Raw genomic sequence first — 15,987 nt, 5'->3', positions numbered from 1 at the left:
AAAAAACTGCCAATCTTCAGAGTGTGTAAAGATACTGGCTGTTGTTGGGCGCCTGGGTGGCTCAGATGGTTAAGCGTCTGCCTTCGGCTCAGGTCATGATCCCAGGGTCCTGGGATCGAGTCCTGCATTGGGCTCCCTGCTCCTTGGGAGCCTGCTTCTCCCTCTGCTTCTCTCTCTCTCTCTCCGTCTCTCATGAATAAATAAATAAAATCTTTAAAAAAAAAAAAAGATCCTGGCTGTTGGTGAAGTGTGAGAATAGCAGAATCAGGGAATGTTAGCACACTTGGATGACTGATGGTACAGTACAGTGTATGTTCGAGTCACAACGTGATCAACACTCTTTCCATCAAAAGCAAAATGATCTGGTCCTTTTCTGTGGTCTTCCCATTACCCTTACAGCTTTCATACAGAAGTGGTAAACAGTGTTCAAATGCTGAAGGCTATGAGAAGGGCACAAGAACTTCCCAGAAAGAGTACATGACTAAAACTAAGGACCTAACCTGGCTGCTGCAGATAAGCTAGGTCATCAGAAAAATCTTTCATAATGTTTGCATCAATAGCAAGTACGAACCTTGGAGCTACAATCAAGATTTACTTATAAGGCTGGAAAAATGGGGTAAAAGCTTGTTGGCTTCACATAAACCACAGTGAAATGTATTCAACACATACATAAGCTTTCTTCAACTTCTTTGTGTGGCAGCCTACAGGTTTTGAAAGTGATAATGCTTTGTGAGAAACTTCAATGTTCGGAGACCAAGAAAAAAAATCACTCAAGGGGAAAATTTAACTAAAGAACATTTATTCATTTTTCACTAAGACTTTATCTTGAGCATGTAACTAAACTGTCACTACCCCCCCACCCCAACCTGAAGGGTTAGTACAGCGAATGTTATAAAGTAGATATGAACAGTTTGAAGGACTGGAACCAAGATTAACTGACAAACAACTTCCATCTAAATTATCATAAAAATGTTTAAGTAAAAAAAAAAGGGAGGGGAAGGGGGCAATGGGGGTTTCAGATTGAACAAGATCCTCACATTTCATCTAATACCTTCCATCCTGGCTAGAGTACACCAAGATGGAGACAGGATTACTATAATACAGAGCCGCCACTGCAGCACGCTGTACACACCTGTGTTCCAAGCCCACCCCCAGCCCCCACTGCTTCTAACTCAGCTATTTCCCGGCCTGTTGGGCCTGCCGACGAAGGAGCACGTAGATCTTCTCTTTAATCCAGTCTTTGTTATAGGGCTGGTATGTCTGGGTATCAGCTCGGTAACTGAGGAACAGAAAGGGAGAAGCAAAGTTATAATGGTCAATTACTGTTGTGTTTTTAAAATCCTAAATTCTAACTGCCCAATGATGGCACAAATGTGCCATGTTTATACATGAACTTAATGAAAACATAAAAGAGCTGCTTACATTACTGTTGAATTTTAAGCCACAGGAACTTTAGACCACCAAGTACAATCTTAGAGGAGAAAAAGAAACCAAGATCTAAAAATCTTAACTTAAATGCTCAATGTGTTACACATCTACTTCTTGACAAAGTATGACCAGAAACTGTGTGTTCTTTCTCCTATCTAGTTAACAACTTTTATGGTTTCTTTAGTAATTAAAATATAAAAACCAAACACTGGTACAAACTTGAGATTTGTTAAATTTATTTAGAATTAACTAAAAAATCTTTAAAAAAACATGTTACTACCAAAAGATTTCCTCCCTGTAAGGTGTTAAGGGAAATCTTTTAACCTGTATTTCAGGATTTGTTTTTTTTTTTTTGATTTTATTTATTCAGAGAGCGAGCGAGCATGCTCGAGTGCGCGAGCATGCTTGAGTGCACAAGCAAGGGGAGGGGCAGAGGGAGAAGCAGACTCTCCACTGAGCACGGAGCCCAACGTGGGACTCGATGCCAGGACCCTGGGATCATGACCTGAGCTGAAGGCAGATGCTCAAATGACTGAGCCACCCAGGTGCCCCAGAATTTGCTTCTTAAAATAAATCACGCTAGAGGCTGGTAGAGAATTAATGGAAGACATAATAAGCTTCAAAATGGCTCTAATCAGAAGAGGAGGGTCAGGAGACTAAGGACCTGCGGCATTAGCAATGAGACTCCAGTGGGACTCCAGGCGTTCTGAGGCCAAGGTATCACCAAATAGCCAACCACTCAAGATATCTTTAGAAGACTCGAATAGTGACCTACCACTGAAATCTCACTGGTTAAGCAATAAAATCATTTTTGGGGTTAAAAAAAAAAATAAGGCTAGAGTATAAAAAAGGAGACAATAAGTAACCAGAGATTGCACAAATAAAAATCACTTCAGTGTTTCAAAGCCATGTGCACCATGTGGTAGAAACACTACATGGCATCCAAGGGAGACAAAGATACACTTTGCCTAAAAAAATAATAAAAAAAACCCAACCTAAAGGCTACTTTAGAAAAACAAAATTATCTAATTTATCAATTAGTACTTATCTGAATCAACTCACATAATCCTTATTACAACCCTGCAGGTAGGTACAAATTTTTTCTTAAGATTTTAATTTATTTATTTGTCAGAGAGAGAAGAACACACAAGCCGGGGGAGCAGCAGGCAGAGGGAGAGGGAGAAGCAGGCTCCCTGCTGAGGCGCTCGATCCCAGGACCCTGGGATCAGCTTAAAGACTGAGCCACCCAGGCGCCCTAGTAGTGCTTCCTAATTAAATAAGGGTTAATCTAGTCTGCTTCAGATATGGTTCAATAGTCTACAATATTTATATCAACACTGGAGAAGAACTAAAAAAAGAACAGAATTTTTCAGAACTGTATCAGGGTGGGACAGACTCATTTAAGATATTTATTTGGGGCAGGGGAAGTGCACGAGGTGGGGGGGAGAAGCAGAGGGAGAGGGACAAGCAGACTCCACACTAAGCACAAAGCTCAATGCAGGGCTCAATCCCAAGACCCTGAGATCATGACCTGAGATGAAATCAAGAGTCAGATGCTTAACCGACTAAGCCACCCAGGCGCCCCAACAAAACTTTCATATTGGGGTGCCTGGGTGGCTCAGTCGGTTAAGCATCTGACTTCGGCTCAGGTCATGATCTCAGGGTCCTGGGATTGTGTCCTATGTAGGGCTCCGTGCTCAGTGAGGTGTCTGCTTGACCCTTTTCCTTTGCCCCTCTCCCCCAGTCATGCTCTCACGTACACTCTCTCAAATAAAATCTTTAAAAACAAAAAAAAAACCCCTTTAAAAAAAAGGGGGGGTCGCCTGGGTGGCTATCATTAAGCGTCTGCCTTCGGCTCAGGTCATGATCCCGGGGTCCTGGGATCGAGCCCGGTGTCAGGCTCCCTCTCCCTCTGCCCCTCCCCCTGCTCCTGCTTGCTCTTTCTCTCTCTCTCTCAAATGAATAAAAAAAATCTTTGAAAAAAACAAAACAAAAAAAACCCCAAACCTTTCTTCTTATTATTAATATATTTCATTAAAGACCAGACCTGGGGTACCTGGGTGGTTCCGTTGTTAAGCGTCTGCCTTGAGCTCGGTTCATGATCCCAGGGTTCTGGGATCGAGTCCTGCATCAGGCTTCCTGCTCAGCGGGAAGCCTGCTTCTCCCTCTCCCACTCCCCCTGCTCGTGTCCCCTCTCTGTCTCTGTCAAATAAATAAAAAATCTTAAAAAATAAAGACCAGACCTAAATCACTGGAATGTTCTGAGTTAGTTAAGTAAAACTCAAATATTCCAACAAAATACAAGTTTTTTTTTAAAGATTTTATTTATTTGAGAGAGAATGAGAGATGGAGAGCACGAGAGGGAAGAGGGTCAGAGGGAGAAACAGACTCCCCCCGATGCGGAACTCGATCCCGGGACTCCAGGATCATGACCTGAGCCGAAAGCAGTCGCTTAACCAACTGAACCACCCAGGCGCCCCAAAATACAAGTTTTCACTTTGGTGAAACAGCAAGTCATGGCCTGGCCCCAGTCATAATCCGGGAGTCACAGGAAGTGCCTGTGAGTAGGACGTATATATTTTTCAAAAACATATTTACTTCTATGACAGTATCTGCCATGTAAGATTCAAGCGCCTGATTACTGAAGATCATCTCATTGTAAGGTACTCTCATTTTCCTTTGTCATGAAAACGGAATCATCTTAGTTTTAACCCAAAGCGAACTGCTTTAGGACAAAGACTTTGAGGGGGGAAAAAACCTAAAAAACAAAACAACCCCCCCCCCCCCAAAAACAAACAAACAAATGACTTTGGTTTAAGAAACCAAGATCAGGACTTTGAACTTCTCAGCATTCTCTCTGCATACTAACTGCTCAATTAGCAAAATTCTCAAGCTTTTCCTGTGCCATTAGCTTTATGTTGCCAAATTAATTTATGAGCCATATGTAGATGAAATATTACTACATAGTAGTCAAACTGCAAAGATCAGTGTCAGGCATATAGTGAGCTCAGAATACCGTAAATCACCTCAAACAGCTGGATATACAACAGAAAAATACACCTTAAGAGAGAAGGTGGCTAATACTTACACAAGGCAGCTGAGGTCTGCCAGATCGTCAATAAAATCAAACAACTGACTGATATCATATGTGATAGAGGGACTGTTGGGATTCATTCTCTTCAGATGTTCTTCATACATTTTACAAACACCTAAGAGAGGAGAAAAACCAAGATCTTACAACTGTATAAACTTTAGATATAGACAGCATATATGTAACATATATATATATAATACCACAATATTTTAATTTTTTTAAGGATTTAATTTTTTTAAGTAATCTCTACACCCAATGTGGGGCTTTAGCCTACAACCCTGAGATTGACAGTCACATGCTCCACTGACTGAGCCAGTCACGCACTCCCTTATATTTATTTTTATGAAGTGGGCTGGGAAAAGAGTAAGTTGGTCACTTTTGTTTTAATGTTTGTCACTAGCAAATTTCTTTTAATTTTATATATTCGCCAGAATGTTAAGTATTTTATGCCTGAAAAATAAAATAAAATAAAATGAGGGTGCCTGGGTGGCTCAGTTGGTTAAGTGACTGCCTTCGGCTCAGGTCATGATCCTGGAGTCCCGGGATCGAGTCACGCATCGGGCTCCCTGCTGAGCAGGGAGTCTGCTTCTCCCTCTGACCCTCCCCCTTCTCATGCTATCTCATTCTCTCTCTCACATAAATAAATAAAAATAAAATGATTACTTCAAGCCACTAGGTCTAAAAGAACTTTAAAGACTTGGCATATGAGAGTTCAAACAAGTGATGACAGTGCCTTTTTTTTAAAATATTTTATTTATTTATTCATGAGAGACAGAGGGAGAGAGAGAGAGGGAGAGAGAGAGAGAGAGAGAAGCAGAGGGAGAAGCAGGCTCCCAAGGAGCAGGGAGCCCAATGTGGGACTTGATCCCAGGACCCTGGGATCATGACCTGAGCCAAAGGCAGACACTCAATCATCTGAGCCACCCAGGCGCCCAACAGCGTGTCTTATCAGGTTTTTCAATAAACAATATTCCTAAAGCCTCAGAATAAAGAAAAACACCACATTTGGGAATGATGGATGACAAAGAGAGAGAGGCTTTTCTATCCTGCTTTCAAATTTTGATACAATGCAAAAAACAAGCAAAAACAAAACTGGCACTGAGGAAGAGACTGTCATGAGTACTTTAAAAGACTGGACTCTGGATTCAGAGACTTGAATTCTAGTTCTGTCCTTTACTAATGACTCCATCCCCAGAACCCTACTTGTCAAATGGTGAGGACAACAATATTCTTGATGGAGCTATGGTGAAGGTTATGCAAAATGATGCATGTAAAAGCATTAGCCCATGTAAGAGCACGTAGATACTCAAATATGTCATAAAAAGACAATGAACAAAATCAGAGAGCAAGCACACATTAACATAATTATCTAAAGAGCACATTTAATTTTATTCAGTGACATACTCCTGTTGTTCCCACACAATGGAAACATAACCTTTTCTGTCCATTCCCACTATCAAATGCTTTTAATACCACTATGATGAATGAACAAGCGAATAAATGTCATCTGGGAAAACATGTCCTATCCTCTACACTCAGGTCCTTCATGTACCTCTAAATTGACTTCGAAAATTTCCCAATAGAAAGTAATATTAAAAAAAAAAAACCATTAAGTAATATTCAACTACAGATCTATGAAAAACTGAGTTAGGGTTTCTGACTGATACTGGTACACCACACCATGATCACAGAGTACCACTCATGAGTTACTGAACAGAAAGGTCAAAGTAGAAAGGAAATAAAAATCAGGAAAATGAATTCACCATGTATCTTAGGAAGGCACTGACCCATTGCTACCATGATATTTAATGGTGAAAGACTAGATACTTTCCCACTCAGATTAGGAAGAACACTACAATATCTACTCTGTCATTTGTAGTCAACATTGTACTGGAGGTTCTGGCCAGGGTGACCTGACAAGAAAAATAAACAGCAGGCATTCAGATTGGAAAAAAAAGAAGTGTAACTCCTCTCTTCACAGAGGACACGATCTTGTATACACAACATCCTAAGGAAACCACACACACACACACACACACACACACACACACACACGCGTGCGCGCGCAAAACCATTAGAACTAATAAACGAATACAGCAGAACTGCAGGACATGAATATACAAAATTCAACTGTATGTCTATACCCCAACAATAAACGATCTAAAATTAAGAAAACAGCTCCATGTACAACAGCATCAAAAAATAAAATTCTTAGGAATAAATTTAATAATAAAAAGCACAGAGGGCGCCTGGGTGGCTCAGTTGTTTAAGCGACTGCCTTCGGCTCAGGTCATGATCCTGGAGTCCTGCGATCGAGTCCCGCATTAGGCTCCCTGCTCAGCGGGGAGTCTGCTTCTCCCTCTGACTCTCCCCCCCTCTCATGTTCCCTATCACTCTCTCAATAAATAAATAAAAATCTTTAAAAAAAATAATAAAAAGCACAGAATGTACACTGAAAACTACAAAATGTCACTTAAAGATTTAAATAAATGGAAGATCTCATGTTCATTGATCAGGAGACTTAAATATTAAGATGGTAATGCTCCCCAGGGACACCTGGGTGGCTCAGTCAGTTAAGCATCCAACTCTTGATTTCAGCTTAGGTCATGATCTCAGAGTCCTGAGATCTGAGCCCCTCATCAGGTTCCCGGCTCAGTGGGGAGCCTGCTCCTCCCGCCCCTGCTCATGCTTTCTCTCAAATAAATAAGTCTTAAAAAAAAAAAAAAAAGATGGTAATGACCCCCAAAATGGTCTATAAATTCAATGTAATCCCTATCAAAATCCAACCTAATTTTGCAGAAACTGACAAGCTGATCTTAAATTTGATATGAAAATACAAGAGGCCCAGGATAACCCAAAAGATCTAGAAAAAACAAAGCTGGGAAGACTCACACTTACCAATTCCAAAACTTACTATGAAATTACACTAACAAAGACAGTATGGTACTGCTTCTACATAAGTATGGGCATACAGATCAATGCAATAGAAAAGAGGGTCCACAAATAAACCCTCACATTTATGGTCAATTGTTTTTTGATCAGGATACAAAGACAAAACTTGATGAGGAAAGAACAGTCTTTTCAACAAATGGTGGTAGGACAACTGGAGAGTCACATGGAAAAGAATAAAGTTGGGCCCACACTTCACATCATAAATGGCCCAGAGACCTAAATATAAGAGCCCGAACTATAACACACATGGAAGAAAATACAGGCACAGATTTTCATGACTTTTTTTTTTTTTTTAAGATTTTATTTATTTATTTGACAGAGAGAGACACAGTGAGAGAGGGAACACAGGCGGGGGAGCAGGGAGCCTGATGCAGGGCTCAATCCTAGGACCCTGGGATCACGACCCAAGCTGAAGGCAGACGCTTAACTACTGAGCCACCCAGGCACCCCGATTTTCATGACCTTGAACAAGGCAATGGAATCTCAGATATGGCACCAAAACCAGGAGAGGGAAAAAATAAATTGGAGTTCATCAAAATTTAAAACTTTTGTGCTTCAAAGGGCACTATCAAGAAAGTGAAAAGATAAGCCACAGACTGGGAGAAAATCTCTGCAAAACATTTATCTTGATAAAGTACTAGCATCCAAAAAAAGAACTCCTAAAACTCAACAATTAAAAGAAGTAAACACCCGGGCACCTGGGTGGCTCAGTTGGTTAAGCGACTGCCTTCAGCTCAGGTCATGATCCTGGAGTCCTGGGATCGAGTCCCACATCGAGCAGGGAGTCTGCTTCTCTCTCTGACCCTCCCCCCCTCTTGTGCTCTCTCTGTCTCATTCTTTCTCTCTCAAATAAACACCTCAATTAAAAAGTAGGCAAGGGATCTGAACAGATACCTCACCAAGGAAGATACACAGATGGCAAATAAGCATGATGCAAAGAAAACTACAAATTAAAACAAGATATCGCCATATACCTATTAGAATGACAGAAATCCAAAACACTGACAGCACCAAATGCTGCTAAGAATGTGGAGCAATAGACATTCTCATTCATTGCTGGTGAGAATGCAAAATGGTGCAGCCACATCTGAAGACAGTTTGTCAGCTTTTTACAAAGCTAAACACATTCTTACCCTATGATGCAACAATCACATTCCTTAGTTTACCCAAAGGGGTTGAAAACTTAGGTACACACAGAAATCTGCACTCGAATGTTTGTAGCAGCTGTATCATAACCGCCAATACCCGGAAGCAATTATGATGTCCTTCAGTAGGTGAATGGATAACCAAACTGTGGTATATCCAAATGACAGATTACTGAGCAATAAAAAGAAATGAGCTATTAGGCCATGAAAAGGTATTGAAGAATCTTAAAAGCACACTCTATGGGGGTGCACCTGGGTGGCTCAATTCATTAAACGTCTGACTTCGGCTCAGATCATGATCTCAGGGTCCTGGGATCCCTGCTCAGCGGGGAGTCTGCTTGTCTCTCTCCCTCTGCCCCTCCCCCTGCTTGTATGCTAACAAATAAATAAAATCTTTAAAAACAAAAAAACCCCACTGTTCTGTGAAAGAGCCAACCTGAAAAAGCTATATACTGTGTAATTTCAACTACCTGACATTTTGGAAAAGGTGATGCTATGAAGACATTAAAAAGGTAAGTGGTTGCCAGAGGTTTGGAGGAACAGATGAAACACTAGATTTTCAGGGCAGTAAATGGTAGATACTTTTCGCTATATAAGCCAAAACCCATAAAATGTCCAAAGCAAAGACTGAACACTAATGTAAACTATGGCCTTTAGTCAATAATATATCAGTATTGGTTCTACAATGGTAACTAATGTATCACACTAATACAGGATGTTAAGTAGTAGGGGAAACTGGAAGGAGAGGGTAGAGAAGAAGGGGTGTGATAGAATTCTCTGTACTTTTTAATCAATTTTCCTGTAAACCTACAACTACTCTAAAAAAACTAAATCTATTAATTTAAAAAGACATGGAAGAATCTCAAATGCATATTGCTGAGTGAAACCAGCCAGTTGAAAGGGCGACATATGGTAATGATTCCAACTCTACGACATTTTGGAAAAGGCAAACTATGGAGGGGACAGTAAGACCAATAGTTGTCAGGAGGCAAAGGGTGAAGTGGGGAGGAGGAATGACAGGTGGAGCACAGGAATTTTTAGGTAAGTGAAAACTGTTCTGTATGATACCGTACCAATGGATATATGATGTTATACATTTGGTAAAACCCACAGAACTGTACAACACGAAGAATGAGCTTTAGTTAATAATAACAGACTTCTGTTAATAGTAGCCTTTAGTTAATAATAATGTATCAATACTGGGTTCATGGGAGCGCCTGGGTGGCTCAGTTGGTTAAGCATCTGCCTTTGGCTCAGGTCATGATCTCAGGGTCCTGGGATCAAGCCCCGTGTCCAGTTCCCTGCTCAGGAGGTAGTCCGCTTCTCCCTCCACCTCCTCCCCTCTCCCCCCGGCTTGTGCTTGTGTGCACTCTCTCTCTCTCAAATAATCCTTAAAAAAATATTGGGTTCATCAACTATAACAAACGTACCACACCAATGGAAGGTGTTATTAATGGGGGAAACTGTGGAGGTGGGGAAAGGGAGTACAAGGAAACCTTAAACTGCTCTAGAAATAAATAAAATAAATTATCTAGAAATAAATAAAATTAAATTAAAAAGAAAAAGTCAGGCTTCACCAAAATCAACAGAGGTTGGCAAAGTACCTGCAGAATCAAGGACCAAACATAATAATACAGATGAGGCACTAACGTGCCAAGGCAGCATGTGCACAAAGTCTACCATAATGGTCAGCAGAGGAAGGGTCCTGAAATGAGAGAAGAACAAGAGCTCCTCTTCTTTTGAAATTAAAGAGAATCTGCAATCAGGAAGGCATGGTGCCAACTTAACCTAGATGTCTCTCGTTATTACTAGTAGTTTCTTCCCACAGATCTACCCACTGTTGGCTTTACAAGGACAGATTTTAAGGCTAACCCAGTTAGCTTTGGATAATCAACAAATTCAGAGACATGCCCAGCAGCAAAAACAATGAATATAAAATCTTCATAGCAAGAAGTGAAGAATGGACAATTTGCTAAAAAGGGTACAGAATGTGCACAACTGGTTTACTTGATATAATGATTAAATGTAAGGATGAATCCAATTTGTGATGATCCAATCTATGTGCTCTCATCTAATGGTTTACTGAGTAAAGAAACATTAAGGGCAATAATTTCCTTCAGGGTGGTGTCAGCTTATCAAATGCATAATAAATTATACTTATTTCGTTCCATTTGCCTTTATTCTCTGAGCTAATTTTTATTTTCTAACACTCTCATGGAGCGTAACCAAACCTCAACAGCTTTTAATGTTTATTTATTCAATGAGCAGACTAATAGGTTCTGAAGGTATCCCTAGAGCCTGTCTTAACAACTCTATAGTGCTTGAGTTTAACGAGAATACATAAGGAATAACTGTAAGATATTTACATATCATAACAAATACTAGAGTATCAACATAACAAAGGGAGGCTTCAGAAAGTCATTCATTGTAATCATGAGCTGGATAAAAAAAATATTTGCAGCAGAAAGACAGTATATATAATCAATGTTTCAGTATTCAACAAATATGGTCCTTAATATCCTCCTTCCCTGTTCAAATTAATAATTCAAGAAATCTGGAGGAAAAACAAGCCCAGTTCCTAAATGAGACATGTTCTAATAGTGAAGGTTAGGAAAACAAAAACAAAAACTCTTGATTAGTGTTTAAACTCACCTTCCATGCATTCATTCACAGATTCATAGTCAGCATAAGTTCTGCCTTCTGGCCTCTTGGTAGGCTGTACCAGCAAAATGGTGTGAGACTGCAGGGGGAAAAGTGATTTCAACATAAGTTTCTAACTCATATTTGAGAAATTCACAGTATGATATAAAATTCCCAGTCATGACACAATCATTGGTTATTAAAACACTATTAAGGTGCCTGTCCTACATTTATGCCTTTGTGTAAGCGTGGTGTCAGAAGGTGGACTGATAGCTTCTCTGTAAGGACTCCCAGTCCTTTTTTTTTTTTTTAAAGATTTTATTTATTTACTTGAGAGAGAGAGGGCACGAGCGAGAGCACAAGCAGGGGGAGCAGTACAGGGAGAGGGAGAAGCAGACTGCCAACTGAGCACGGAGCCCAACATGGGGCTTGATCTCATGACCTGAGCCGAAGGCAGCCACTCAACCAACTGAGCCACCCAGGCACCCCAGGTCTCCGAGTCCTTAAGGGCTGTTTTCTCCAACTGTTGTACTTACTGCCTGTAAGCAATCAGCATAAGCTACCTTGTACTGTTTTTTTTTTTTTCCTTTCCTATCTTTCTCCCCAACTAGATCATATTATATTTTATTGTGAGAAACATAAGTATATATGTAGACGTGACTCCACTGTTGTGCTAAGGTTGGAAAAAACATAAATCGGATCCAGTGCTTACAGTCATTAATAGTGTTTCTCTTTTTCTCCTTTTAACAGCCTACATCTGAGTTTTTATTAAGGGACTGAATAGGGCTGGAGATAGAAAGTGACCAGTGGAGATAGAAAACCTAAGTGGGTTTATGAGAGCACAAGCAGAGGGAAAGGGAGAAGCAGACTCCCCTTGAGCAGGGAGCCCGACATGGGGCTCAATCTCATGACCTGAGCCAAAGACAGCCACCCAACCAACTGAGCCACCCAGGTGCCCCAGGTCTCCCAGTCCTTAAGGGCTGTTTTCTCCAACAGTTGTACTTACTGCCTGTAAGCATTCAGCATAAGCTACCTTGTACTGTTTTTTTTCTTTCCTGTATTTCTTCCCAACCAGATCATAAACCCACTTAGGTTTTCTAACTCCACTGGTCACTTTCTATCTCTAGCCCTATTAAGTCCCTTAATAAAAACTCAGAAGTAGGCTGATAAAAGGAGAAAAAGGGAAACACTGTTAATGACTGTAAGCACTGGATCCGATTTATGTTTTTTCCAACATGAAGGCAGAAGATAAATGGGCAGTATAAAATTAATATATAGTTAACATTACCCTAGAAAAACCATTAAACTATTCACCCAGTAGATGACTCACCTTAAGAGGCTATACTATCTCAAAATCACGTATTTTTAAACACTAGAATCACACAAAATAGATGATCAACTGTGACAACTGTGAATATGCCTGAAGAACAGCAGATAGACTTAACATCTTCCACCTCATCACGCTCAGTAGGGGACATGTTTTTGTTAGCGGGTCTATTTCAAAGTTTCTCAACTCTGTATTTTTACAATTTGGGCTTGAAGGGGACTCCTTATAGAGGTAGTCCTGTGCACTGTGGGATGTTTAGAAGCATCCCTGGCCTATTCCCACTAAATACCAGTAGCACTTGAACCCCCTGCCCCCACCTAGGCAAAACTGTGACAACCAAAAATGTCTCCAAATTATTGGTCCTATCGAAATTATGGCCCCTTCAATCTTATGCCAAGTGTGTAAGGTCGATTAATTAAATGCAAGTATGATGCAACCTCACTGTACACCCAGTCTTCAAACTATTCACATCCTTCTCTTTTACTGTACTATTATTTCAGGGTCCAAAAAATCCTTTATGACAGGTCCCCCAAACTGTTTTGAAATGATCAGAATTTTCAACCATCAAGATATTGGAACTGAACAGTTGAGGCCTAGAGTTTCTGAATAAGCACCAAAAAAACCCAGTACTCTGAACACTATTTAAAAAGCAAAGAAATTGCTCATATTCTTCCCTCCCCATCAAGAACTAGCTCATTCTGATGAAAAGTTTGATTTGAGATAAAAACAGACACTGGTGACGAGATGAAGGGTAAGTGGCCTTTGTTAAATAGGCATTATAAACCAAAGAAACCATTTTATTAGATTATTTGTTATACAGAATTTTTTCTAAGTCACTCAAAAAAAAAAAAAAACCCAGTAGTTTTGATGGGTCATATGCTGAGAAGAAAATAATTTTATAGAAACCACACTAGCATTCCTGCATTAGGGCTCGCTCTGTATATTAGCCACACCAGTTGCTACTATATTAATTTTGTTCTCATTCTAATGCAAATTAAGGGACTAATTTACTTAAGAGAGTAAAGATATGGAAATGGCTATTCAGTATGCTACTTTTTACATCTAGTCTTAGAATGAACTTCTGACAAAGCTCACTATTTTCAATACTTACTACCCAAAGATTAGGATTAAAAACTAAGAACAAAAAATGACTAAATTTACAAATCTGTAATTGAAATGAGCATTTTTTAAAAAATATTTTACTTATTTATTTGACAGAAAGACACAGCGAGAGAGGGAACAAGCAGAGGGAGAGGGAGAGGGAGAAGCAGGCCTCCCGCGAAGCAGGGAGCCCGATGTGGGGCTCGATCCACGACCCTGGGATCATGACCTGAGCCGAAGGCAGACGCTTAACGACTGAGCCACCCAGGCGCCCCAAAACGAGTATTAAGTGGCTGTGCTTTCCTATTAACATTTTAAGATCATAAAACTTCAATCAGTTTTGATCACTTTCTTCTTACTGGAGTTATTTTTGAAGCTGTTTGGTCTTATTAAAAAACAAATATATATGCAAAATATAAGTACATATAAGCAAATACATATGTACTTAAATTTCTCACAATAGAAAAAAAATTGCAAAATCTAAATCAGGAAAAGGTATGCAGAATTACCTTAATAAAATTCTTATTCTCTCTGATTACCAGGCACAAGTCAATCACTTTAATAGTTAATCCTGACTTACTTTTTACAAGTCTCACACACTTCAAGAATCATTCTACTGCTACAGAAAAACAATACATACGATTTGCACATTAGCTTCAAATGCTTCTCCCAAACTACCAAAAAAAAAAACCACCCAACAACCCACACCTAAAGCTTTTATCTTTAATAATGCAAAGGTATTTAAGACTATTGAACCAATAATTGTTTTATATACAAATTCTAATTTTTAATGCTACTTGGACTGAGAAGGAATTATCACTGATATTTGCCCAACAATGGGTTATTAATTGCTGTCACTTCCTCAGATTTTAATCTAAGCAGTATAACACAATACCAAATAGTGACATAAAAGGCAAAGAAGGAAACTATAAGAGATCAAAGACTTGTCCAAGGTCACATTGCTAGTTATGACAAAACAAGAACTGGAAACCCAGTCTTCTAATTCCTGGTCCTCTCTGGGAAACCATGTCGGGTCAAACATCGAACATTTCAATTCAGAAAAGTACAACCTCAAAAAGTTCCTTGCCAACATCAGCTGTGTAACTTAACAGAAACTGCGGCAAACAGAAAACGAAAGCTGAAGTGTGGAAGTAACCATGATTCCTCATAATCCCTGTGAAGCATCTCCGTTTTGGTGGAATAAAATAAAAAATACAAACAAAATACCCAGTCACTCCACTACCACCCCGATCAGATTCTAAGGAACCCTCAGCTGAGCCTATGTTTTCAGCTTTCAGTCCCAAGAGAATGAGTACGAACACGATCGAGGGCTGGGAGAAACGCCAAATCAGGCATCTGGGGTCTTGGAAAAGAGAAAAAACGTTATATGTATATTTAAAGACAGAGCACAGCAAAACAAAAGAGAATAGTTGAGAAAGCGCACTACAAAGCGAAGACGACCCCTCCCGGCCCACACGCGGGGTGCAGTACACTGAATCTGTCAGGTTTGGGAACAGGTTTGTCAGACATCCCTCGGCCATTGTTCCTACATTGGGCCAGAGAGTCTGGAGGGAAAAAACAGCATCCCCCGCCTGCCTCTACCAAGCTGCAATTGGGAGAGAGCGCATCCCCCACACCGCACGCCTCGCCGGAGCCGCAGGCGGGCGCGCAAACGTAGGGCGGACCCGGGCTCCGGGGCCTAGTGCCAGGCCAAGCGTCTCCGCGGCGGGAAGGGGAAGGGTCCGGTCACAAGCTGGTGGGCCGGGGAGCTGCACGCTCGCGCTGGATGGGGTGGGGAAAAGATGTACGGGACTGAGACCGCCCCGGAGGCTGGGGGACCGGGGAGCCGCTGAGGCCTTTCTCACCATCGCGCCAAACTCTCTCGCTGCAGCCGCTGCCTACACCGCCGCCGCACACGAGCTTAGCCGCAACGCCGCCAACAGCCAATCCCCGCGAGAGGAGCCGCCGGAAGTCGTCAGAAACGCACCGCGAAAGAGCCTTTTGGACCATAGAGGCGCAAACATTTCCGGCAGCTAGAGCGGATACTGATTCTGTCTCAGCCATCTTGGATAAGGGCGACGACATACAAAGGGAATTGCTGCGGAACTGGAAAAATATCATTTCTTCTCAAGACACTCTCTTCTTTACTCTCGTTATTAGACGTACGGCTAGAGTGAACAAAGATATAGACTCTGACACCAGACATCTTTCATTAGCCCTACTCAAAAATGGCGGTCGCATAAGACTCCCGGGCCATAGGTCGGTTGTAACCCGGAAGTATTCTTCTAAAGGCGGGGGCG

General features: G+C 40.9%; 1 protein-coding gene across 1 annotated transcript; it reads right to left on the bottom strand.

Moving 5' to 3' along the window:
- Nucleotides 1–778: 778 nt before the first annotated feature.
- On the bottom strand, nt 779–15,641 carry ERH (ERH mRNA splicing and mitosis factor). The gene is made up of 4 exons (XM_028102522.2): nt 15,553–15,641; nt 11,272–11,359; nt 4,517–4,637; nt 779–1,279 (listed from the first exon to the last, which is right to left on the bottom strand). Exons 1-4 carry the CDS (start codon nt 15,553–15,555, stop codon nt 1,177–1,179), a joined length of 315 nt encoding a protein of 104 aa, XP_027958323.2. The 5' UTR covers nt 15,556–15,641; the 3' UTR covers nt 779–1,176.
- Nucleotides 15,642–15,987: the final 346 nt, after the last annotated feature.

The sequence above is a fragment of the Eumetopias jubatus genome, unplaced genomic scaffold (genome assembly GCF_037043125.1).
Source record: "Eumetopias jubatus isolate StellerSeaLion01/CBP00866 unplaced genomic scaffold, mEumJub1_p1.0 scaffold_7, whole genome shotgun sequence".
NCBI classification, from domain to species: domain Eukaryota; kingdom Metazoa; phylum Chordata; class Mammalia; order Carnivora; family Otariidae; genus Eumetopias; species Eumetopias jubatus.
The sequence above is the reverse complement of the archived record's forward strand: the minus strand, read 5'-3'. Positions and strand labels throughout refer to the sequence as shown.

What these genes read in the sequence shown, in the direction of transcription:
- ERH (XM_028102522.2), bottom strand. An exon ending in TGTGAATGAATGCATGGAAG is followed by an intron (nt 4,638 to 11,271) that starts GTGAGTTTAAAC and finishes CTCCTCTCTTAG; the next exon opens with GTGTTTGTAAAATGTATGAA. An exon ending in GCAGACCTCAGCTGCCTTGT is followed by an intron (nt 1,280 to 4,516) that starts GTAAGTATTAGC and finishes TCTGTTCCTCAG; the next exon opens with TTACCGAGCTGATACCCAGA.